Consider the following 24,227-nt stretch of genomic DNA (forward strand, 5'->3'; position numbering starts at 1 on the left):
ATGGACTGTGAAGCATCGGATTTGCATTTTAGAGGAAGCATTTTAGAGTGGGTGGGCTGCGCAGAGCGGGGAGCCTGTCAGCAGAAGGCCTGCACGGAGGCGAAAAATGACAGGGCCTTGAACGAAAGTACTGGCGGTGGGTCTAGGTCTAATATAACGTGAAGAATCAGACTGCGCAACTATGAGTATGAAAATGCCAGTTTAGGCCAGGCAAAGTGGCCCCCGCTTGGAATCCCAGCACTTTGGAAGGCCAAGGGAGGAGGATCACTTGAGCCCGGGAGTTCAAGACAAACATGGGTGACATAGTGAGACCCCGTCTCTACAAAAAATACAAAAATAAATTTTAAAAATTAGCTGGGCATGGTGGAGCGTGCCTGTAGTCATAGCTTCTTGGAGGCTGAGGAGGGTTGATTGCTTGAGCCCAGGAGTTCGACACCAGCCTGGGCAACACAGTGAAACCCTGCCTTTACAAAAAATACAAAAATTAGCTGGGTGTGATGGTGCACACCTGTGGTCCCAGCTATTAGGGAGGCTGAGATGGGAGGACAGCCTGAGCCCGGGAGGCAGAGGCTGCAGTTAGCCGTGATGGCCCCACTGCACTCCAGCCTGATTGATAGAGCCAGACCCTGCCTCAAAAAATAAAAGAAAATGCCAACTTAGTCTCTTACTGTACATATGTAGAGAAATCCTAGAACAATACAGCAACAGGTAAATCCTCATGGTCTCTGCTAATAGTGTGGTGGGTGATTTTCATTTCCTTTTTGTGTTTTCCCTCCAATTTTTCCGAAGTGGTCTTTTATGACATTTACAATAAAAAAAAAAAAAGTATTTAAAGTGACATCCGTCCAGGCACGGTGGCTCACGCCTGTAATCCCAGCACTTTGGGAGGCCAAGGCAGGTGGATCACTTGAAGTCAGGAGTTCAAGACCATCCTGGCCAACATGGTGAAACCCCCGTCTCTACTAAAAATAACAAAAATTAGCTGCGTGTCGTGGTGTGCGCCTGTAGTCCCAGCTATTCGGGAGGCTGGGACAGGAGAATCACTTGAACCCGGGAGGTGGAGGTTGTGGTGAGCCGACATCACGCCACTGCACTCCAGCTTGGGCGACAGGGAGACTGTCTCAAAAAGAAAAATAATAAAAATAAAAAATGAATAAATCAAATGACATAAAATTTCCAACAGTGTTTGTCATGTTTGGACAACCTATTTTCCTCCTTTGCAGTCATAAGGAAGGATTGAACACTGAACTATATCAGCAAATCCTGTTGGGTTTCCCTCTGAAATAGGTTCCACATCAGCCCACTTCTCGCTCTCCACTGCTAGTCCGCCGTGGAAGCCAGCATCTTTCCTTGACCTCCGTCAACAGCTTCCTGGCTGATTCTCTTTTACACTTTCCCCTCTACAACCTATTCACCACACCGCAGAATGACTTTTTAATTTCTAATTTAAATGGCATGGGGCTGGGCGCAGTGGCTCATGCCTGTAATCCCAGCACTTTGGGAGGCCAAGGCAGGCAGATCACTTGAGGTCAGGAGTTCCAGACCAGCCTGACCAACATGGTGAAACCCCATCTCTACTAAAAATACAAAAATTAGCTGGGTGTGGTGGTGCATGCCTGTAATCCCAGCTACTCGGGAGGCTGAGGCAGGAGAATCGCTTGAACCCAGGAGGGGGAGGTTGCAGTGAGCTGAGATTGTGCCACTGCACTCCAGCCTGGGCAACAGAGTGAGACTGTCTCAAAAAAAAAAAAAAAAAATTGCATGGGATCACATCCCTGCTTAAAACACTAAAATGATTTCCCTTTGCTCTTGGACTAAAGTCCAAACTCCTTGCTCTATCTTATAAAAGTCCAATGTGACCTAACTCCCAGCTCCTTCTCTTGCCTCTTACCCCACCTGCCTGCTCCCTCATTCTTTGTGGCCTCTGGGACCTTCTCTCTGCTTCTGACCAAGGGTAGCCTGACCCCAGCCCTTTGCACTTATTCTTCTATTTGTAAGACTGTCCCCAAACTTTCCCATGGCTAGCTCCTCCTTGTCATTAGGACCTTGGCTCCAATGTCACCTCCAAGAGGCCTTCAGGATCACCAGTGTAACTCAGTACCCACAGGCATTCTTCATCACATTTGCCCATTTCAATTTACTATATAGTATTTCTTCTTTTCTTTCTTTCTTTTCTCTTTCTTTCTTTCTCTCTTTTTTCTTTCTTTCCCTCCTCCCTCCCTTCCCTCCCTCTCTTCTCTCCCTCCCTCCCTCCCTCCCTTCCTTCCTTCCTTTTTCTGAGACAGAGTTTACTCTTGTTTCCCAAGCTGGAGTGCAATGGCACGATCTCAGCTCACTACAACCTCCACCTCCTGGGTTCAAGCGATTCTCCTGCCTCAGCCTCCCATGTAGCTGGAATTACAGGTGCGTGCCACTACGCCCAGCTAATTTTTTGTATTTTTAGTAGAAACGGGGTTTCACCATGTTAGCCAGGATGGTCTCGAACTCGTGGCCTTGGGTGATCCGCCCGCCTCGGCCTCCCAAAGTGCTGACATTACAGGCATGAGCCACCGTGCCCAGCTCGCTCGCTTTCTTTTCTTTCTCTCTTTCTCTCTCTTTCTTTCTTTCCTTTTTCTTTCTTTTCTTTTCTCCTTCTCTTTCTTTCTCTTTCTTTCTTTCTTTCTTTCTTTTTCTTTCTTTCTTTCTTTCTTTCTTTCCCTCCCTCCCTCCCTCCCTCCGTCCCTCCCTCCCTCCCTCCCTTTCTTTCTTTCTCTCTTTCTCTCTTTCTCTCTTTCTTTCTTCTTTCTTTTTCTTTCTCTTTTTTTTGAGACAGAGACTTGCTCTGTTGCCCAGGCTGGAGTGCAGTGGCACAATCTCAGCTCACTGCAACCTCCACCTCCTGAACTCAAGTGATTCTCCCACCTCGGCCTCCCGAGTAGCTGGGACTACAGGTGTGGTACAGCTGTGTGCCACCACGCTCGGCTAATTTTTGTAATTTTTTTTTGTCCCCCACCCCTAATTTTTGTATTTTTTGGTAGAGGTGGGGTTTCACTATGTTGCCTGTGCTGGTCTCCACCTCCTGGGCTCAAGTGATCCACCTGCCTCAGCCTCCCAAAGCGCTGAGATTAAGGCGTGAGCTACCGTGCCCGGCCATATAGTATTTCTACCCCCACTCCCCTCCCCACAAAAAAATGAATTGGCTTGGCCAGGTGTCTTGACTCAAGCCTGTCATCCCAGAACTTTTGGATGCTGAGGTAGGAGGATCACTTGAGGCCAGGAGTTCGAGATTAGCCTGAGCAACATGGTGAGACCCTGTCTCTACCAAAAAAAAAAAAAAAAAAATTATTAAATTTTAGCCAGGCCTGGCATGGTGGCTCACTCCTATAATCCCAGCACTTTGGGAGGCCGAGATGGATGGATCACCTGAGGTCAAGAGTTTGAGACCAGCCTGGCTAACATGGTGAAACCCCATCTTTACTAAAAATACAAAAATTAGCCAGTTGTGGTGGCAGGAGCTTGTAATCCCAGCTATTCGGGAGGCTGAGACAGGAGAGTGGCTTGAACCCGGGAGGCGGAGGTTGTGGTGAGCCCAGATCGCACCTTTGCACTCCAGCCTGGGCAACAAGAGCAAAACTCTGTCTCAAAAAAAAAAAAAAAATTTAGCCGGCTGTGACAGTGTGTGCCTGTGGTCCCAGCTACTAGAGAGGCTGAGGCAGGAGGATTGCTTGAGCCCAGGAAGTCAAGGCTACAGTGAGCTATGATCTAGCCACTGCACTCTGCACAAGTAACAGAGTGAGACTCTGTCTCAATCAAACAAACAAACAAAAAAGTCCATGATATTCAGGAAAGAAAGCAGAGATGAAGGAAAGGTTTTTATAGGGAAATGGCAAGTAATGGCTGTAGAAAAAACTATCAGAAAATTACCATTTTTGCAACCACCAATGTAATAATTGTTATTAACTTAATAATTGATTCAGGATGGCCAGGTGCAGTGGCTCACGCCTGTAATTCCAGCACTTTGGGAAGCCGAGGCGAGTGAATTGCGAGGTCAGGAGTTCGAGACCAGCCTGGCCAACACAGTGAAATCCCATCTCTACTAAAAGTACAAAAAAAATTAGTCGGGTGTGGTGGCACGCACCTGTAGTCTCAGCTACTCAGGAGGCTGAGGCGGGAGAATCTCTCGAACCCAGGAGGCAGAGATAGCAGTGAGCCAAGACCACGCCATTGCACTCCAGCCTGGGTGACAGAGTGAGGCTCCATCTCACAAAAAAAAAAAAAAAAAAAAAAAAAATTGATTCAGGCAAGGATTGTCACTGGATGGCAAAAGCATTAGCTGAAAGGTTGTTGGGGACAGGATATTCACAAAGTCCCCAAATATTACCCCAAATTACTTGTGAATCAGGAAGGGAAACTGCGTCTTTACAGGGGAGAGATCTGGCAGCCGCCACCTGGACCACGTGATCAAACTGAGCCTCTTCAACAGTGGGGCAGCCTGACCCTGCCAGCTGCCTGATGAGGGGGCTGGGGGTGAGTGTGGTCAGAGGAGGAAAGGATACAGTATCAGCTGCCCTGGATGCTTCCAAAAATATTCTTGCCTGATTGCCTGTGGAGAATGGCTAGTTGGGAGAGGCAAAGATGGCCTCCTGCTCCCTCAGAAGCCTGGCTGAGTGGCATTACCATTCATCCAGTTGGGCCATGGAGAAAATGTGTGTGCTGAGGAGCTGGCCAGTGCTGGACGTGAGTGCCAAGAGGGAAGGGACTGTGTCTTCCAGTCTCAGGGTTGCCAGCACTTGGGACACAGGGGGGCACTCAGTGATGAGTAGGGTGTCTGCAGCAAAGTCAGGCGCTGTCTAGAAGACATGGGCTGGAGCTCAGGAGAGAGGACCAGGATGAGACATAGACATGGCAGTGAGGCACAGAAATAGAAAGCAAGCTGGATGAGCTCCCCAAGGAGTGATACAGAGAGAAGAGAAGGGGCTCAGGGACAGAGCCCTGGGGCGCCAACATTGAGGGGTGGGGTGTGTGTGAAGAACCAGCAAGAGAGCCTGAGAAGGAGCAAGCGGTGGAAACAGCAGGAGAGCAAAGGCGGAAGAGGGTGAGGAATGAGGACTGCCAGCCATTCAGTGGGGCCCCAAAGGTGTATGCAGGCCGCTCCAGCTGGGCCCTGGAGGAGGACAGGGCAGTTGCTGTGTGTCTCTCATCTCTCCTGAAGGCTCTTCAAGGCTGGGGGGCTCAAGGCTGGTCACCTCTGCTGCATCCACTCCTGGGAGTACCAGGCCCGGGCAGATCTATTGGAGCTGGTGAGGCTCACATGGGACACCTGCAAAGTGCCAGCAAACTGTGGGCACAGCTAATCCATTGCCAGGGAACCTCCCCACCCCAAGGCAAATGCTGCTGTCCTCTGAGGCCGCTCTTCCTCCCGTGGGCCCTTGGGAAACGACACCAAAAGCATCTCATCCCAGCTGGGCCCTTCACTCATGCTGCTATCTCCTGATGTCATTGTAGTCACACCATGGCCGCAGGACTCAGATACTGTCCCGAGGCCCCTCCCTGAGGGGCAGGTGGTGGGTCTCAGGGCCCTTCACCGGGCAGGGGGCAGTGGATGACTCGGCGTTACCTCTCAGGGCAGACAGTTGGCTCAGAGGGGCGGAACACCTGCAGTAAACATTCTGACCCCTGTTAAAGGATCTCAGCATCGGGGGAGCTGCAGCCTGTGGCTGCTCCATCTTCATGCAGAATCCCCAGTGTCCTCTAATAATTCCCCCACTTCCTGTCTCCCATCCCTGCAGTGTTTCCTCTCTCTGGTGCTTTCCCTAACCCAAGCCTCAGAAAACGCTTTCCCTGTGTGATCTTGATGCCTCCAGCCCTCTCCTCCACTACCTGCAAGGTGGCCCTGATCTGACACATGCATGGCCCCTGTAGTGGACAGCTGCCATTTTCGGCCACCATTGAGGATATCCATTCATCCAGCCCTCCCCCAGAGCCTTCTGTCCCTTGCATAGCCCATGTGTGTCCAGGGAAGTGGCCCCATGCCTAGCTCCAGGGAGCCAGCCCTGACGGAGAATTACCCCCTACCCCAGCCAAAATGATTGGACACACAATCCAGTCTGACCAATGAGAAAAGTGTTTATTTGCTGGGGGCATCTGAGACAGCAGAGGTGCTACACAGAGAAGATGCTGCTCTGGCAGTGAGGGAGGGATTCTGTGGAAGCTGCAGGCAGCCATCTTTTCATCCTTGGAGGTGGTGGCCTGGGATGTAGCAGATACAAACGCAGAGGGAGGCAGGAAGACACTGGATGAAATTGCTCACCTGCTGCCAATGCCAATTACCACTGGACTTTTCACTTTCATAAGCCAAGAAATTTCCGTTAACTGATTAAACAAATTGCCTTTATTGTTAAACCAATGATTGGATATCAGAAACAGCCTAGCTAATATAGCTCCTTTTGGATAAAAGTAGAAGTCTCACATTCACCTTTAATGTTATTTCACTTTCCAAAATCAATTTCCTGGCACCACACAAACAAGAATACTGGTAAATGTATCACCTGAGCTGCAGGCCACACATGCTCACAAGTGTGTCCCTGCCATAGGTGGCTTTGAAGCCATATACATGGCTCTCCAGCTCTCGTGGGGGGCCAGGGGCTTCTGTGTGCTCTTCAAAGCCTTCACCCATTGGGCCTCTGTCCATCTTTCCAGCCTGGGGACCCAATATTTGCCCCACAAGGCCCAGGCAGGAGGGCCTCCAGCACGCGCAGCCCTGACCACACTGTGAGCAGCTCACTTGGCAAGGGTGAAGGGCCGGAGTGGCGTCCTCCTGCTATGGCTGCCTTCCAGCCTCTACCACCCCTGGGGGCCTCCTCCAAGGAGCAGGTGGTTAGATGTCCTCTTGTGCCCGCACACAGGGCAGGGTGGAGGAGGAGGAATCGGAACCCAGCCCATGCTTCTGCCCCCACCTGGCACCCCAAGGTTTCCTCTCAGGCAACAAGGAGCACACGAAGTGAGCCCCTGTACACAGGTGGCTGGGATGTGTTCATCTTCCACAGGGACGCGAGTGCTGGGGACGAGGACAAAGGCCTACACCCAGTCCCAGCTCTGACACTGCCTTGCTGAGTCACCCCTCAGCCCTAACGCCTCCTGGAGGAGACAAGCAGATAGGGTGCCCCAGAGAGGAGCTGTGTCACTAAGGGCCAGGACACCCCATCTCTGGGTCACACTTGGCCACGGCTTCACTTTTGGCTTCAGTTTGTTTACTGAACAGAAGGGAGAGGGGCCCTGTGAGACAGAGGACACTGACTCAGGTTGGGGAGTGGCCCTCACTGTACAGAGTCCGTGGCTGGGGACCAAGTGGCACTGAGACTCGCCCAAAGTCACATCACAGAGCTGGGGTGCCTTGCTGACTCCCTGGCCCCAATCTGCTTTTCCATTTGTCGAACGCACACTCGCACACTGGCTGCAGCAGCTGTGGGGGTGGGGGGGTCCAGGGCTGGCTGTCACTTGGCCTCCTGCAGAGGTAAGCTGAGGGCTATGTTGGACCCGCCAGAAGTCAGGTGACAGCTGCTTTCCCTTTCAGGATCGGGAGGGAGTCACCTGAGGGTATATTCTCAGTGGGCTAAACATGACATGCGAGAGCCCAGCTCTCCAAGCGGCCCCTTCCTCCTTCTCACACCAAGGCACTTTCAGAAGCCGCTGGATTCCGACTGGGGCTCTGCCACTTCATCGCCGGTGCCTCTGCTGTGCTGGCTCACCTCTTCTGAGGGTGCGGAAGCAAACCCAGGTCAAGCTGTGAGGAGTGCCCAGCACCTGGCCAGAGCCAGGTACATGCCAGCTATTATTATGATGAGCCCAACTGCAACAGGAGAACACACTTAGTGCGACATGCAGCTGTAGCCTGGCGTTGGGCACCTCCCCATGCTCCGAGAATTCTATTTGGAGAAGCCCTTCTCCATTGTCTCAGTCACTTCAGGGTGCAGGAAGCGGCTGGCCAACCGTTCGATGTCGTCCAGCGTCAGGCGGCTCAGGGACCTCTCGTAATCCTGGGGAGAGAAGGGCAGGAAGATTGAGGGGCTGCCAGTGGGGGGCCATACACTGCAACAGAGGTAGGGGCTGGGAGCAACTGGGCCAGGAGAGGATGCTCAGGGTTACGCTTCTCACCCTCTGCAGCTGTTCCAGGACCCTGCTGGCATCTGCCGCACTGAAGTGGCGGGCCAAGACTTTGGAGATCAGCTGCCAGACCTGCGGGGGTGGAGAGTCGGCCAGCCTCTGGGCCTCGCCTTCTTCTAGTAGCACCTTCTCCAGGGGTTTGACCACTAGGTTGAGCTTGGAGTTGGGCCCGATGCTATAATCCGAGAGTCGTTTCCCATCTGCCAAAGACAGATCGATGGGTTCCTCCTCCGCCGCCGCCGTGGGGGTGGCCCGGGACGCGAGGCCGCCTCGGGCGGCGGGAGCAGAGCGCCGCGGCATCCGGCTGTGAGGCATGCGGCCGCCTCCCTTGGGGTCATGTGGCGCTTGGCGCCCGCACCCCGACCCGACACACGGCTGCCGGCCTCGGCCCGCGCACCCCGGTCCCGCTTCCTGCGGGGCTCCCCGGGCGTCTCCTCTCCCTGGGTACCTGCCAGGGCCTTGCCCTTGAACAGCAGCCGCTGCTGGCGCACGGGGACGTTCAGCTTCTCGGAGACCAGCTGCTTCAGCGTGGACACCAGCTCGTCCTCTGGCACCTGGCCGCGCGGAGGGTGGGAGGCAAGGGTTGAGCCCGCGGCCCCCAGACGGCGAAGCCCACGCGTCCGCTCCCGAGGGCAGCTCTCCCGGCTCCCAGCCCTCGGCCCGGCCGCCCCGTGCCCGCCCTCGGCCCTGCCGGTCCCCCTGCCAGGAGCGGGCGAGAGAGCGCGCCGGACCCGGCGGCCCGGCCCGGGGACCCTACCTGCAGGCTGCACTCGCGGCCCTGCAGCGCCTTCACCGTCAGCTGCATGGCGGTCGCGACGGCGTCCACTCGGGCCGGCGCGCACCCCAACCACCCCCCGCCGCGCGCCGCCGCCCCGGGCGCGCGCTGGAACCGCCCGCCGCCGCCGCCGGAAGCAGCGAGTGGGGCGCGCCCGCCGCCCGCGCTTCCCGGCCCCGCCCTCCTGCCCCGTCCACGCCCTGGCCCCGCCCCCCGGCCCAATTGCGCCCCGGGAGGAGTCCCCCCGGGGTCCCGCCTAGCACACGCGCATCGACCGCCCTGGCCGGCGGACCCCTCCCAAAGCAACGGCGCGGGGGAGTTGGGAGCAGGAACCAGTCGGGCCAGGTTGGCGTCATCTGGGAGCTGGGACATGGAGAAGGGAGGGCCAGAAGGTACATTCGCCCCCGCGGACTGCCTGGACCACCCCACGCGCCAGGACTGCTGGCGGCACCTGGCCCCGCATACCCACAGACGGCCCGCCTCCGCTCCCTGTCTGGTGGCTTTCTACCTCCTCCTTTCTGGTCTGGCTGCGAAACACCCCACTGAGCTTCAGAGGGGGCAGGGGGGCTACGCCTCTGCCCTCATCCTCCCACCTCTCCCAGGTAGAGAAAGCCTATGCAGGGGTCACCGTGTCACCCAAGCTGGCCCTCCACCCTGGTCCACACTTACCCAGCACACTCTTTCTAACCCTACGCCCAGGCCCCAAAGGGCAAAGAGTACAAGGGACCCAAGCTTGCTTCTCTCTTTTATTGAAATATATTTTCTGGGCACTGCCCACCTACCTAACTCAGCATGGCCTCTTTGGCACTGAAAGCTGGAGAATAAAAAATCAGTAAAAAAAAAGAAGCCTGGATTTTTCTGAGTGCATAGTGCATGAGAACTTTGGCTGATGAAAGCTTGACCCAGAGGCCTCAGGGAACTGGGAACAGGCTGCTGTAGATGAAGTGGCCGATGACCAAGGCCAGCATCTCGGAGGTGCCGCTCAGTGCCACAATGAAGGGGGCCTGGGAGGCATAGTCAGCTTGAAGGCGGCGGAGGGATAGCTGCAGCATGGCCAAGGCCAGCAGGCTGTTCTGCACCCCTACCTCAATGCTGACCGTCCGCCGCTGGGCCACTGGCAGCTTCAGACATGTGGCTAGGCAGTAGCCCACCAACAGGCCAACCAGGGGCACCGTGATACCCACCAGTACGATGGGTAGCTGGATGCCTGCCAGGATGAAGACCCCCATGCGATAGGCCAGGAAGAGGCCGCCCAGGAGGAGCACAAAGCTGAAGGGCTTGATGACCTGCAGCAGCAGCTGGGAGAACTTGGGGAGCTTCGACTTGATCAGCACGCCCACGGCTATGGGGATGGCGATGAACAGCAGGGTCCCCAGGATCTTGGAGATGGGCACGTGGAGTGTCTCATGGATGCTGAGCAGGCGGCTGTAGATGGCCGAAGACAGAGGCAAGAAGCCAGTGGCAGCCACCGTAGAGATGAAAGTCATGGAGATGGCCAGGGTGACGTCCCCTCCAAGAAGGAGGCTGAAGAGGTAGCTACCCCCGCCGCCAGGCGACGAGCAGGTGATGATGAGGCCCAGAGCCAGGGCCTTGGGCAGCATGAAGACCTTGGCCATGAGGAAAGCGTACAAGGGCATGACCAGAAACTGGCCCAGGAGGCCCAGCAGCATGGGCTGGGGGCTCTGCATGAGCCCCTTCAGAACCTCGAGTTCCACTTTGCACCCAAACGAACACTTGTTGACAAAGATAAGAGGCAGGAGCAGGTAGAGTATTGGGTTTTCCGAGAAGTGGGCTAGGTCGGCGCTGAGGGTGGCAGGGGTGTCTTCAGCAGGTGAGACCTTGATGCAGAAGTCTCTCCGCTCCTCAATCAGTGTGGGCGGGGCCTCATGGGTGTCCACGAGCTGGATGTGGAGTGGGGCCAGCCCAGCCAGGCCTGAGTGGATGCTCACCACAAAGCCACCCCCGCCTCCCCAGGTTATGGCACTCACGTTCTTGATGGTCAGCACCTCTGTGTCCAGGGATGTGACCCTGAGCATGGGGCCGGGCGCCGTCCTGTTGGCCTGGCCTGGGTACTGGCTGGAGATCACAATGATGCCCTCACTCTCCTCAGGAAACTCAAACTCCATCACAGAGCCATCTCCAATGCTCAAGTAGCGGCCCCCAGTCAGTGGCACAGTGTGACCCCCAGCAGTGCTGAGGCTGGTGCTGGCTGTCCCTTGGGCCCCCCACGGCAGGCTGATGAGCAGCAGGGCAGCTCTGAGCATGCCTAAGGGACCTGTGCCACCACCCTCGCCTCCCAGACCAGGCCACTGCTGAGAGCTGCCCTTGCCCTGCATTAACACCATGGCTCTTCCTGGAGGATGGATGGCGTGCCCAGGCCCTCTGCGGCTTAGGAGAACATCCCCACTGGTGCTGTTGGGTTGTCCTGAGAAGGGTTCATGGGTGGGTCCCAGTCCTGTGCTGTCTTCCTTGATGGCAGGGCTCCCCCTGAGGAGGTAAGGGACACAGAGAGGCAGCTGGTGAGGGCGCGCAGTCAAGAACCCAGGAGCATGGGGATCTGGAAGCCCACTGCTAAGAGTAAAACTCAGCAGGGACCCTTGCCCCACACTCAGGAATGGAGAGGCAATGCCTAGTGCTGGCCCTTGAGTGTGATTCAGCTGTGGCTCCCCGGCCTGCTCTACTTACCCCTACAGTGACTCGATGAGGGTCCTGCTGGGAAGCAGGTCCTCCCTCCCCAGGGAAGTTGCCAGAAGGGGCAGCAGGAGTGGATCAGACAGAGCCACATGTCTACTGGGGGGGTTTCTCCTCCTTTTGTCAGAGCTCCCACTGGTCCGAGACTTTGAGCTCCCAGAGCCACTGCGTTACATCTGAGAGGCTGTGCTCAGAGTGCAGGGCTCCTTCCCATGCCCACATGCGCCCCTACCAGAGCCTCAAACTCCCAGTGGAATTATGAGTGTTTCTAGCGGCCAGCAACACTCCCTTCCACTTCTCAATCTGGGCAGTGACCACCGTAGTGTCATATCACCTGCTAGAAATGGGGCAACCAGGATGGAGACACAACAGCTTAACATCACCCCTGTCAGTTGCCTCATGTGCTGTTGTGTCCCAGTCCTAGAAGAGGACTGCCTCTATAGATCCTATCCGTCTTTGGCACTGGCCTCCCGTCATCTGAGACTGGGGTGAGGCAGAAGTAGGGAGCAGAGGTTAGGTTAAGCCAAAGGTTCATCCCGGCGAGCCTCCCCTATCCCTAGCTTAGGATGACATGGCCTCTGCTGGCTTGAAGTTCGGGTCACTTACCCTGGAGGCCTTGGTCCAGCCATGTGTCTTACCTCTGAGGAGGGAGGCAGGAAAACCAGTGGGGTGGGAGAGGCAAAGTAGAGGAGCTAAGATGAAGGCACCAGGACTGAAGCCAGCAGGGTGATACAAACCAGTTCAGAAGGGAAAGGCTAGGGGCCATCCACCCCATGCCCCATCCCTCCAGTAGGGCTGGCGGCTCTGAGTCACTCCAAGAGGGGTTTGGCCCAGATCCCACACCATTTCTGCTTGAGGGGCCGACAGAGTTTGAGCAGATGCACCCACAAGGCAGGGGAGGGGGTCCCGGCCCTTCCAAAACGGCCAGGTATTCGGGGTAAACTGGCAGTGCTAATAGGGGCTCCTCCCTACCTGGGAGTCCGGAAGTTGTCGGACGGGTCGCTAGCAGAGCTCGGGCGCGAACCTGGGAGGGAGGAAAGGAAGGGCACGCCGCCGTCCCACAGCCGGCGACCCGCTAGGGCCGTCTCGGAGTCTGGGGGGGCCCCTTACGCCATTCCTGGGCCCCGCGGCCCCGCCAGGCCTCGCCAACGCGCGGCGGCGGCGGCGGCCCTTCCCTGCCAGGCCCGGCCGAGCGCCCGAGTGGGCGATCGCGGAGCGGGATCCGGGCCAGAGGCCGCCTCCCTTCCGGAGGCTCTCACCTGCCACAGCTACAGCGCAACTCAGCTGCAGCGTCTGCCTGGCCGGCAGCCGGCCGCGAGCTCGGCCTGTCAGGGCCCCGCCCCACCGAAGCCCCGCCCCACCGAAGCCCCGCCCCACCGAAGCCCCGCCCTTCCCCGCCCCACCGAAGCCCCGCCCTTCCCCGCCCCGCGCGTCAGGGCCCCGCCCTCCCTCAGCGTCCCGCTCAACTCCGGCTGCTCGCTGGGTTCCGACCGGTTGTGACGTCTCTGGGAGTGACGCGCCGGCGCGGGCGCGGTGCGGGTGAGCTGGTCGGCGCTTGGCGCTGCCTGGATCAATCGCTTGGCAGCGCATCTGAACCTGTTGTGATCACTGGGGCGACCCGCTCTGGGAGGGAGCCCCAGGCATTCCCGATTACGCTGCGACCTCTAAAGGCAGTGGGACAGAGGGTTAGACGTTAGCCGGGCTGGGACGCCCGTGGGCTGCTACTAGGGCTGGGAGCCCGGGGTTAGGGTTTTGGCCACGTTGCCGCTCAGGGTGCCCAGCCCTGGGGCCCCAGGGCTGAGTTTGACCGACCTGGACGCCAGGCTCTGTGAGGAGTTCCTCCTTTGGTTCAAGTATTGACCGAGCGCCTATTTCTATTTTATGTATTTATTTTCTGAGACTGAGTCTTGCTCTGCCACCCAGCCTGGAGTGCAGTGGCGCGATCTCGGCTCACTGCAGCCTCCGCCTCCCGGGTTCAATCCATTCTCCTCTCTAAGCCTCCCGCGTAGCTAAGATTACAGGCGCCCGCCCCCGCGCCCGGCTAATATTTGTATTTTTAGTAGAGACGGGGTTTCACCATGTTGGCCAGGTTGGTCTCGAACTCCTGACCTCGTGAGCCGCCCGCCTTGGCCTCGCAAAGTTCTGGGATTACAGGCGTGAGCCACTGCGCCCGGCGTAGGCCAATTTCTATACTGTGGAACATTAAGTGGACTTGTCCGCTTTTCCAAACTTTGGCGCCACTAGCAAGGTGCAGACGCTTCGTGGTAAAGGAAGAGAAAGAAGGCAGAAAGTTGGGGAAAAATATGATGGGAATGTGTAGAAAGAAGGTTGGAAGACAGTACAGAAGTGCAGAGTGGAGGGGGATCATATGTTCCCAAAGCTTATTGGTGCAACTGGAATCAATCTGCACACTTCAACCTCTTGTCAAGACTGTGATGGAGTCGGAGGTATTTGCCCCGGGTAGGTGCACAAGACCCATGGTTGCAGATGTGAAAACAAAACAGAACAAAACCACCCATGTCTCTAATGTTTCAAATGAATAATATACATTTGTTTTTATTATTTATTTATTTATTTTTGAGACAGGGTCTCGCTCTGTCGCCTAGGCTGGAGTGCAGTGGCACAAGCTCGGCTCACTGCAACCTCCGCCTCCCAGATTCAAGCGATTCTCCTGCCTCAGCCTCCTGAGTAGCTGGGATTACAGGCGTGCGCCACTACCACCCGGCTAATTTTTATATTTTTTAGTAGAGACAGGGTTTGCCATGGTGGCCAGGCTGGTCTCAAATTCCTGACCTCAAACGATCCACCTGCCTCAGCCTCCCTAAGTGCTGGGATTACGGGTGTGAGCCACCGTGCCCAGCCAAATAATATACTTTTAATAAATTTATTGACATTTAAATTTATTTTAAAACTTTATTTATTTATTTAGAGACAGGGTCTCACTCTGTTACCCAGGCTGGAATGCAGTAGTGCCATCATAATCACTGCAGCCTCGAACCCCTGGGCTCAAGCAATCTTCCCGTCTCAGTATCCCGAGTAGCTGGGACTACAGGAGCATGCCACCATGCCCAGCTTAAAAAGTTTTTTTTTGGGGGGAGGGGGGAGGGATAGCTTTAGGAGATATACCTAATGCTAAATGACGAGTTAATGGGTGCAGCACACCAGCATGGCACGTGTATACATATGTAACTAACCTGCACATTGTGCACATGTACCCTAAAACTTAAAGTATAATAATAATAAAATTTAAAAAAAAAAGTTTTTTTGGCCGGGTGCGGTGCCTAACGCCTGTAATCCCAGCACTTTGGGAGGCCGAGGCGGGCGGATCACGAGGTCAGGAGATTGAGACCATCCTGCCTAACACGGTGAGACCCCGTCTCTACTAAAAATACAAACAAATTAGCGGGGCGTGGTGGTGGATGTCTGTAGTCCCAGCTACTTGGGAGGCTGAGGCAGGACAATCTCTTGAACCCCGGGTTGGGGGAGGTTGCAGTGAGCCGAGATCGCACCACTCTCCTCCAGCCTGGGAGACAGAGCGAGACTCCGTCTCAAAAAAAAAAAAAAAGAAAAGTGGATTTTTGTGTGTGTTTTACAAAGTTCAAGTTAGTATGTGCGCATAATATGAGCAAATATACATATGCTGAGGGTTGTTATAAGGGTTTGATGTGTGGATGATCAAAAACATTTGCAGCCATAGCTCTCAGCCATTCTTTAGCCTCCAGGGATCACTAAGGCAGAAGCGATTTGTGTGTTTGTACTTGGTGTTCTGGAAAGGTTGTTCTGTCCCTTTCAAATGGGGTTGAAGCGTCCTGATGGAAGTAGACAGTATTTAGACTAGGACAGGTGAGAGGGCTGGACTAGGCACATGCTGGGGCTGAAGATTGCAATTTGGAAAATGGCAGTAAGGGTAGGGATTGTCTGAGGATGGGGTAAAATTGGCCAGAGGGAGAAAGGAGTCAGCTGGAAAAGCCAAAGAAGGAAAACCAAAACGTTGTGTCCTTCTTGAAGGAAAAGTGAATTTTTGTATTCCACTTGCCTGTGCTCTTGGGCCTGCCTGACGCTGTCAGTGAAACTCACCTGGAACTAGCCACTTGGCAGCCAGCAATTCTTGTTTTTGCCAGGTGTCAAGGAGAGCAAATGCAGTCAGAAGACTGCTGTCTGTTATTGTCAATCACTTCAGCCTTCCCTGAAAAGCCCAAGTGGGCAGGTGGGATATCTGACATGAAGAATTTGGTGGCTCTGTCTTCAGGAAAAGGGAATAGCAAAATTAAAGGCAAGACAATGTTCCTAGTTGGTTTAGGGAATCAGTAATTTACCCCAGGGTGCGGGTGGCTCGCGCCTGTTATCTCAGCACTTTGGGAGACCGAGGCGGGTGGATCACTTGAGCTCAGGAGTTCAAGACCAGCCTGGGAAACAAGGCAAAACCCCGTCTCTACAAAAAATACAAAAATTAGCCTGGCGTGGTGGCATGTGCCTGTACTCCCAGCTACTCGGAAAGCTGATGTGGGATGGTTGCTTGAACCCGGGGAGATGGAGGCTGCAGTGAGCTGAGATGGCACCACTGCACTCCAGCCTGGGTGACAAAGTGAGACCTTGACTCAAAATAATAATAATAATAATAATAATAATAATAATTTACCCTAGAAGAGAAGGAGGAAGAGGTGAGGATATCTAGTGCCCAAAGAGAAGTCATCTGGACCGAAAAAACAGATGGAACAAATGATAGCAACAGCTGAAACAACAGCAACACATTTCAGATGGGAGGCCTGCCAGGTATTATGTAATAAGGTCACAGTGGTGACCCTGAGAGGCGTGCCTACCTCTGCTCTTGAGGCAGGGACCTCCAGAAACAGTATTTTTTTTTTTTTTTTTTTTTTTTTGAGACAGAGTCTCACTCTATCGCCCGGGCTGGAGTGCAGTGGCACAATCTTGGCTCACTGCAACCTCTGCCTCCTGGGTTCAAGTGATTCTCCTACCTCAGCTTCCCAAGTAGCTGGGATTACAGGTATGTACCACCACACCTGGCTAATTTTTGTATTTTTAGTAGAGATGGGGTTTCACCATGTTGGCCAGGCTGGTCTCAAACTCCTGACCTCAGGTGATCCACCCACCTCGGCCTCCCAAAGTGCTGGGATTACAGGCGTGAGCCACCATGCCTGGCCCAGAAACAGTATTTGATAAATAAGGAGGCCAGGTGAGGTGGCTCATACCTGTAATCCCAGCATTTTGGGAGGCTGAGGAGGGAAGATTGCTTGAGCCCAGGAGTTTGAGACCAGCCCGGGCATCATGGGAAGACCCTATTTCTACATAAACAGATTTAAAAAAAAATTTAAAAAGGCATGGAAGGCATATGCTAAGTATAAGTATGAGGTACATTGAGTATCCACAGGGAAGTGTAATGACACCTGTCACTTTTGCCTGCCCAGCATCAGGTTGCAGCACCTTAGTTTTCTTTGGGGAAACCATCCCTCCTCCACTCTCAGTACACATGGTTTGCATGTGGATGACCCCAAAACTGGGCCCTGGAGTGGGCACATAACCAGGTGTAACCAGCCAGCCACTCAGAGTGATGCAAACATAATGCCATAATCCAATCTGGACCAATGAGGGTTAGTCCCCAGGGACTTGTACTGAAGTATTGGGAATGCTATCCTAAGTTACAGAGAGGGAGACTAAAAGAAAATGATATTTATTTGGAATGGGTACCGCAATGGGAATGTGTGTGCCATAGTAAACTGTGTATATTCAGGGAGGTGAAGGGCGAAAAAGGGTTTTGTTGTTGTTTTTGTTTGTTTTTTTTAAGTCAGGGTCTCACTCTGTTGCCCAGGGTGGAGTGCAGTGGTGTGATACTGGCTAACTGCAGCCTTCACCTCCTGGACCCAGGTGACCCTTCCACTTCAGCCCCCTCGAGTAGCTGGGACTACAGGCATGTGCCACCATGCCTGGCTAGTTTTTTTGTATTTTTTGTAGAGATGGGGTTTAACCATGTTGCCTTATGCTGGTCCCGAACTCCTGGGCTTAAGCAATTCTCCTGTCTCGGCCTTCCAAAGTGCTGGGATTACAAACATGAGCCATTGCAGCAGGCTGACAAAGGTGTTTTTTGTTTGTTTGTTTGTTTGTTTTTGAGATGGAGTTTGGCTCTTGTTGCCCAGGCTGGAGTGCAATGGCGCGATCTCAGCTCACTGCAACCTCTGCCTCCCGAGTTCAAGCGATTCTCCTGCCTCAGCCTCCCAAGTAGCTGGGATTACAGGCATCCGCCACCATGCCCGGCTGATTTTGTATTTTTAGTAGAGACGGGGTTTCACTACGTTGGTCAGACTGGTCTTGAACTCCCGACCTCAGGTGATCCGCCTTCCTCAGCCTCCCAAAGTGCTGGGATTACAGGTGTGAGCCACCGTGCCTGGCTGAGAAAAGTTTTTAAAGAAAAAATGAGAATTACATAATTGTTTTCAAGTAATTATCCTTGGCTACAAGGATTAATAACAAAGGTGGCATCGGTCCAAGTTTGGACAGGCAGTTGCTGGGTAGATGTGTTCACAGAAGTATTTTCTGTGTGTAAGGTGATGATAGCCATTGTACAGGGTTATAGTTTTTGCAGAGTCTCATGATGGGTTTTGCTGTCAGGCATCACACATGAGAACCTTCCCTTCATGGCCTTCCCCAGCTCTGGTTTTCAGGTTTTTTTTTTTTTTTTTTTTTTTTTTTAAGGTGGGGTCTTGCTATGTGACTCTGGCTGGAAGTGCAGTGGCTTTTCATGGAGCGATCCTACTACTGATCAGCATGGGAGTTTTTACTTGCTCTATTTCTGAGCTGGGCGGGTTCACTCTTCCTTAGGAAACCTCATGGTCTCCTGCTCCCAGGAGGTTACCATATTGATGCTGAGTTTAGTGAAGACACCAGATCAGAATAGCATACCACAGCCCAGAAATCCCGAGCTCAAGTGATCCTCCTGCCTCAGCCTCCCCAGTAGCTAAGAATACAGGTGTGTACTACCATGCCTGGCTAATTTTAAAAATTTTTCGTAGAGACAGGGTCTCCCTATGTTGCTCAGGCTCATCTCGAACTCCTAGGCTCAAGGGATCCTCCCATGACAGCCTCCCAAAGTGCTGGGATTACAGGCGTGAGCCACCGCACCTGTTTTGTTTTTAATACAAGTGACTCCATTTTGCTTCTGGCAACTTTCACATTTCCCCTTTTTGATCGTGATCTTTCTTCAAAAGCAGTAGGTTTGGATTGTCCGTCAGTGCTGGGATGGACCTGTCCTGGGTTGTTGGTCTGGTTCCAGATAAGAGGGAGTGATTGACAACTAAGAGTCAGTGTCAAAATGCCTTTAGGCACATCTGAGCAACAATGGAAATTTGGAGAGAGTTGCACTCAGACTAAGTCCACCTGAAGTCCATCGTTAAGTTCAGTTTTTTCTGTTCTGTGGTCTTTTGGCCATCATCTGGAAGCCCTGTGCCAGCATATTCTGTTAGCAGCTGTACTTCTGCAGAAGTTTCACAAGTAACAAGTACAAATTGTCAAAAGGAAAATACAAATTAATGTTAGTAGTAATATGATACCCCCAGTTTTCATAATAGTTTTGAGCTATGAACCTAGGCTTAAAGGCAATCAAGTGAATAAATCAAATGACCATGGGTAATTAGGTGAGACCCATTATAACCTATGTGACCTGTTATAACCTATGTTTTGTAATTTCGTGTATATGGGGCCTCAAGTTCCCCAGGGGAATTTATCCAGGTTCAGCATGTGCTATTAGCAATAGAACAGATATTTCCTGATTTAACCAATAGATGCTGAAGGATCTCTTAGGTCAGGTTCTGTGAGGTTACCGACAGAAGCTATTGATTGTGCAATTTCAATTACACCATTATCCTGTCAACGAAAAGGCAGACATAAGAAAGGAAAAATTAAGAGTGACAAGATTTTCATTTTGATGGGTGAAGCTCTCAACTTCTTTTTTTTTTTGAGATGGAGTCTCGCTCTGTCGCCCAGGCTGGAGTGCAGCAGCATGATCTCGGCTTACTGCAACCTCCACCTCCCAGGTTCAAGCAATTCTGCTGCCTCAGCCTCCCAAGTAGCTGGGATTACAGGTGCGTGCCACCACACCCAGCTAATTTTTAAAAAATATTTTTGGTAGAGATGGAGTTTCACCATGTTGGCCAGACTGGTCTTGAACTCCTGACCCCAAGTGATCCGCCCGCCTTGGTCTCCTGAAGTGCTGGGATTACAGGCGTGAAGCCACCATGCCCAGCCGAAGCTCTCAACTTCTTGTTCTGGTTTGCAGTTTGAATGTCTCTGGTTATGGCATCAGGTGGTTTGGAGAACTTCCTGTGTGACCCATACATCAGGCATGAGACTTGTCCCTTGATATTTATACCAAGTTTTCTAGCTTCAGCTTCAAGGCCTTTAGCAACATAACAGTTTTTTTTTCTTAGTTGGAGAGTTTTAGCCAAATATTAGAGGAAATTAGGAGGATTTGGGGTCTAGTCCCATCTTCATGTAGATAAGAAACAACGCAAAGGGTTGCAATCTAATAACAGGCATATTTTAGTGTTTTTCCTTTAGAAACAACTTTTTCTGGGAGGCGAAGACGGGCAGATCACGAGGTCAGGAGATTGAGACCATCCTGGCTAACATGGTGAAACCCCGTCTCTACTAAAAAGACAAAAAAAAAAGCCAGGCGTGGTGGCGCGCACCTGTAGTCCCAGCTACGGATTTTTTTTGAGACAGAGTCTCACTCTATTGCCCAGGCTGGAGTGCAGTGGTGCAATCTCAGCTCACTGCAACCCCCACCTCCCAGGTTGAAGCAATTCTCATGCTTCCACCTCCCAAGTAGCTGGGATTACAAGCATGAGCCACTGTTTTTGAGACAGGGTCTCACTCTGTCGCCCAGGCTGGAGTGCAGTGGTGTCATCATGGCTCACTACAGTCTCAACCTCCTGGGCTCAAGCAATCCTCTCCTCCTACCTGAGCTCCCTGAGTAGCTGGGCCTACAGGTGCATACTACCACACCGGCTATTTTTTTTTTTTTTTTGTAGAGATGGGGGTCTCCTTATGTTGCCCAGGCTAGTTTTGTTTTTTGTTTTTTTTTTTAAGTTTTGTACCTTTTGTATTTTTAGTAGAGACTAATTTTTGTATTTTTAGTAGAGATGGGGTTTCACCATGTTGGGCAGGCTGGTCTCCTTATGTTGCCCAGGCTAGTTTTGTTTTGTTTTGTTTTGTTTAAGTTTTGTACCTTTTGTATTTTTAGTAGAGACAAATTTTTGTATTTTTAGTAGAGATGGGGTTTCACCATGTTGGGCAGGCTGGTCTCAAACTCCTGACCTCGTGATCCGCCCACCTTGGCCTCCCAAAGTGCTGGGATTACAGGTGTGAAGCACTGCGCCCGGCCTGCCCAGGCTAGTTTTAGAACTCCTGGGCTTAAGTCATCACGTGTCTCAGCCTTCTAAAGTGCTGAGATTACAGGCATGAGTCACCATGCCCACCTAATTACTATATTTTTGATAAAATAATTAATGCCCTTAATTTTTCCCTTTAATTAATTAGTTATTTTTCATATATTTTGGTAGAAAATATTACACAGAATGTGAAAACATACGGACACATGATTACATAGAAACAGATTCCCTAGTTTTCATTTTGAAATTTTTGTCATGAGACAGTACAATATAGTAATATATGCTTGCCAGTTTATAAAAGGACAGTTGGATCCAATTTCTGACAAAATGAGACCTGTTCATGTGGCTGAGCATTATTTGACCCGATAGGTAATCTTATGAAGGCTGAAGATCAAAATTTTGGGTAAAGCAGCGTCTACAGCAGTTTGATTTAAAATATCTTTTTAAAATCCTTTTTTTTCCATATCAAATGAGTTTAGAGGTTAAATATTCAAATGTTCACATTTCAGTTAGGACTGGCTGAATTGTATGAGAAAAACAGAATTTCCAGTGGCCTTGAATTTCAGCAACCAATTCATCTTTTAATTTGCCAATCTGGTTTGCTTGATTAGTCAGCACAGGTGGAGAAGCACTTTTCAAAAAGATATTTACAGTTGTTTTTTTTCCTCAGCTTTTTCTGGATTGTACATGACAGACAAAGCAAAATTTTTATGCTGGACAGAGATACCTTATGTGATTGCTGTGTGCTCAAGAGTTTGACCTGTTTGATCTGAGAACCTAACTTCCACAAACACTGATCTAGTTCTTTCCTTTTTAGACTATCAATCTTTTAATTAACTGTTCCGTCACCCTAAGCAATTGTCAGCCAGGCAAACCTCCATACACGTTTCTGAAAGGAATGACTCCTAAGTGTACAAGGCTAGGTTGTTGGTTGCCATGGAGCTGTTGTAATTTGAAAGCACCCTTTTTTTTTTTCTTTTTCTTGGCTGAAATGCCCTAAGGAAAAGTTATAAACAGCTTTTGAAATTACCAATGTTAGATTATCTTTTTTTATTTTTATTTTTTTGAGACAAGATCTCACTCCATCGCCCAGGCTAGAGTGCAGTGGTGTGTCATGGCTCAATGCAGCCTTGAACTTCCAGGCTCAAGTGATCCTCCCACCTCAGCCTCCTGAATAGCTGGGACCACAGGCGTGTGCCTCCACGCTAGCTACCTTTTTGTGTTTTTAATGTAGGGTTGGGGTCTCATCAGCTTGCCCAGGGTGAAATTATCTTAATACAAGTGAAGAAGCTGGCTGAGCACGGTGGCCACGCCTGTAATTCTAGCACTTTGAGAGGCCAAGATGAGTGGATCATGTGAGCTCAGGAGATAGAGACCAGCCTGAACAACATGATGAAACCCCATCTCTACAAAAATTAGCCAGGCGCCATGGCAGGTGCCTGTGTTCCCAACTCCTTGGGAGGCTGAGGTGGGAGGATCGCTTGAGCCCAGGAGGTTGAGGCTGCAGTGAGCTGAGGCTGCACCACTGCACTCCAGCCTGGGTGGCAGAGTGAGACCCTGTCTCAAAAAAAAAAATAAATAAATAAATAAGAAAAAGGCCAGGTGCGGTGGCTCACACCTGTAATCCCAGCACTTTGGGAGGCTGAGGCAGGCAGATCACGAGGTCAGGAGATCGAGACCATCCTGGCCAACATGATAAAATACAAAAAATTAGCCAGGCATGGTGGTGCATGCCTGTAGTCCCAGCTACTTGGGACGCTAAGGCAGCGGAATTGCTTGAACCCGGGAGGCAGAGGTTGGCGAGATCACGCCAGCCTGGTGACAGAGCAAGACTCCGTCTCAAAAAAAAGAAGAAGAAAAAGCCAACAGATTCAGAGTCAGCAGAGAGGAGGAGGAAAAGAAAAGCAGAGAAGTTAGGCGCCTCTACATACCAGTGTTTTAGTTTTATTTATTTAATTTTATTTTTTATTTAATTTTATTTTTTATTTTAATTTTATTTTTTTGAAACAGGGTCTCACTCTGTTTCCCAGGCTGGCCTTGAATTCCTGGACTCAAATAATCCTCCTGTCTTGGCCTCCAAAAGTGCTGGGATAACAGGCATGAGCCACCGTGCTCAGCCCCAATTCCTTTTAAAGGTGATTTTGTTTCAGGTCTCACTTATTTATTTTTTTTCTTTTCTTTTTTCTTTCTTTCTTTTTTTTTTTTTTGAGACAACCTTGACCTCCTGGGCTCAAGCCATCCTCCCACCTCAGCCTCCCTAGTAGCTGGGACTACAGGTGTGCACCACCACACCTGGCTAATTAATTTTTTTTTTTTTTTTTTGTAGAGACAGGGTCTTGCTGTGTTGCCCAGGATGGTGTCAAATTCCTGGGCTCAAGTGATCCTCCTGACTTGAACTCTCAAGTGCTGGGATGACAGGTGTGAGCCACCGCGCCCAGCTGTAGGTCCCACTTCTGACTCTAGTTATGTCATCCTAAATAACAGACAGGCTAAGAGAAAATGATCTTTATTCTGGAATGCGTTGCAGTGGGAATGCGTGTGCCATGGTAAACTGTATGGTAAACTGTGTGTATACAGGGAGGCAAAAGAAGGCAAAGGTTTTTCAAGGAAAAGTGAAGAGGATCACCTAATTGTTTTGAGATAATTCTCCTTGGCTACAAGGATCGATAACAAGGGTGACCTCAGTCTGAGGTTGGACAGGGTTAGGGTTAAGTTGCTCAGCCGGGCGCGGTGGCTCACGCCTATAATCCCAGCACTTTGGGAGGCTGAGGCGGGTGGATCACCTGAGGTCAGGAGTTCAAGAGCAGCCTGGCCAACAAGGTAAAACCCTGTCTCTACTAAAAACACAAAAATTAGCCAGGCATGGTAGCGCATGCCTGTGATCCCAGCTACTCAGGAGGCTGAGGCAGGAGAATCGCTTGAACCTAGGAGGCGGAGGTTGTGGTGAGCCAAGATCGTGCCACTATACTGCAGCCTGGGTGACAGATCGAGACTCTGTCTCAGAAAAAAAAAAAAAAAAAAAAAAAAAAAGTCAGCCAGGCACGGTAGCTCACGCCTTTAATCCCAGCACTTTGGGAAGCTGAGGCAGGTGGATCACTTGAGGTCAGGAGTTCAAGACCAGCCTGGCCAACATGGTGAAACCGTGTCTCTACTAAAAATGCAAAAATTAGCTGGGTGTGGTGGTGCACACCTGCAATCCCAGCTACTTGGGAGGCTGA

At 51.8% G+C, this 24,227-nt stretch overlaps 2 protein-coding genes across 2 annotated transcripts; both read right to left on the reverse strand.

Annotated features, from left to right (window-relative positions):
• Positions 1-6,087: 6,087 nt before the first annotated feature.
• UBL4A (ubiquitin like 4A) lies at positions 6,088-8,979 on the reverse strand. Its single transcript, NM_001133429.1, is given in 4 exon segments — positions 6,088-8,015; positions 8,134-8,342; positions 8,591-8,696; positions 8,900-8,979. Coding segments are annotated over 4 exon segments (474 nt in total). The 5' UTR covers positions 8,948-8,979; the 3' UTR covers positions 6,088-7,904.
• Positions 8,980-9,650: 671 nt separating this feature from the next.
• On the reverse strand, positions 9,651-12,978 carry SLC10A3 (solute carrier family 10 member 3). Its single transcript, XM_009235427.4, has 2 exons — positions 12,581-12,978; positions 9,651-11,404 (listed from the first exon to the last, which is right to left on the reverse strand). Exon 2 carries the CDS (start codon positions 11,260-11,262, stop codon positions 9,829-9,831), a length of 1,434 nt encoding a protein of 477 aa, XP_009233702.1. The 5' UTR covers positions 11,263-11,404; positions 12,581-12,978; the 3' UTR covers positions 9,651-9,828.
• Positions 12,979-24,227: the final 11,249 nt, after the last annotated feature.

The sequence above is a fragment of the Pongo abelii genome, chromosome X, assembly GCF_028885655.2.
Source record: "Pongo abelii isolate AG06213 chromosome X, NHGRI_mPonAbe1-v2.0_pri, whole genome shotgun sequence".
Taxonomy (NCBI): domain Eukaryota; kingdom Metazoa; phylum Chordata; class Mammalia; order Primates; family Hominidae; genus Pongo; species Pongo abelii.

What these genes read in the sequence shown, in the direction of transcription:
- SLC10A3 (XM_009235427.4), bottom strand. Translation starts at nt 11,262, where the DNA reads ATGGTGTTAATGCAGGGCAAGGGCAGCTCTCAGCAGTGGCCTGGTCTG.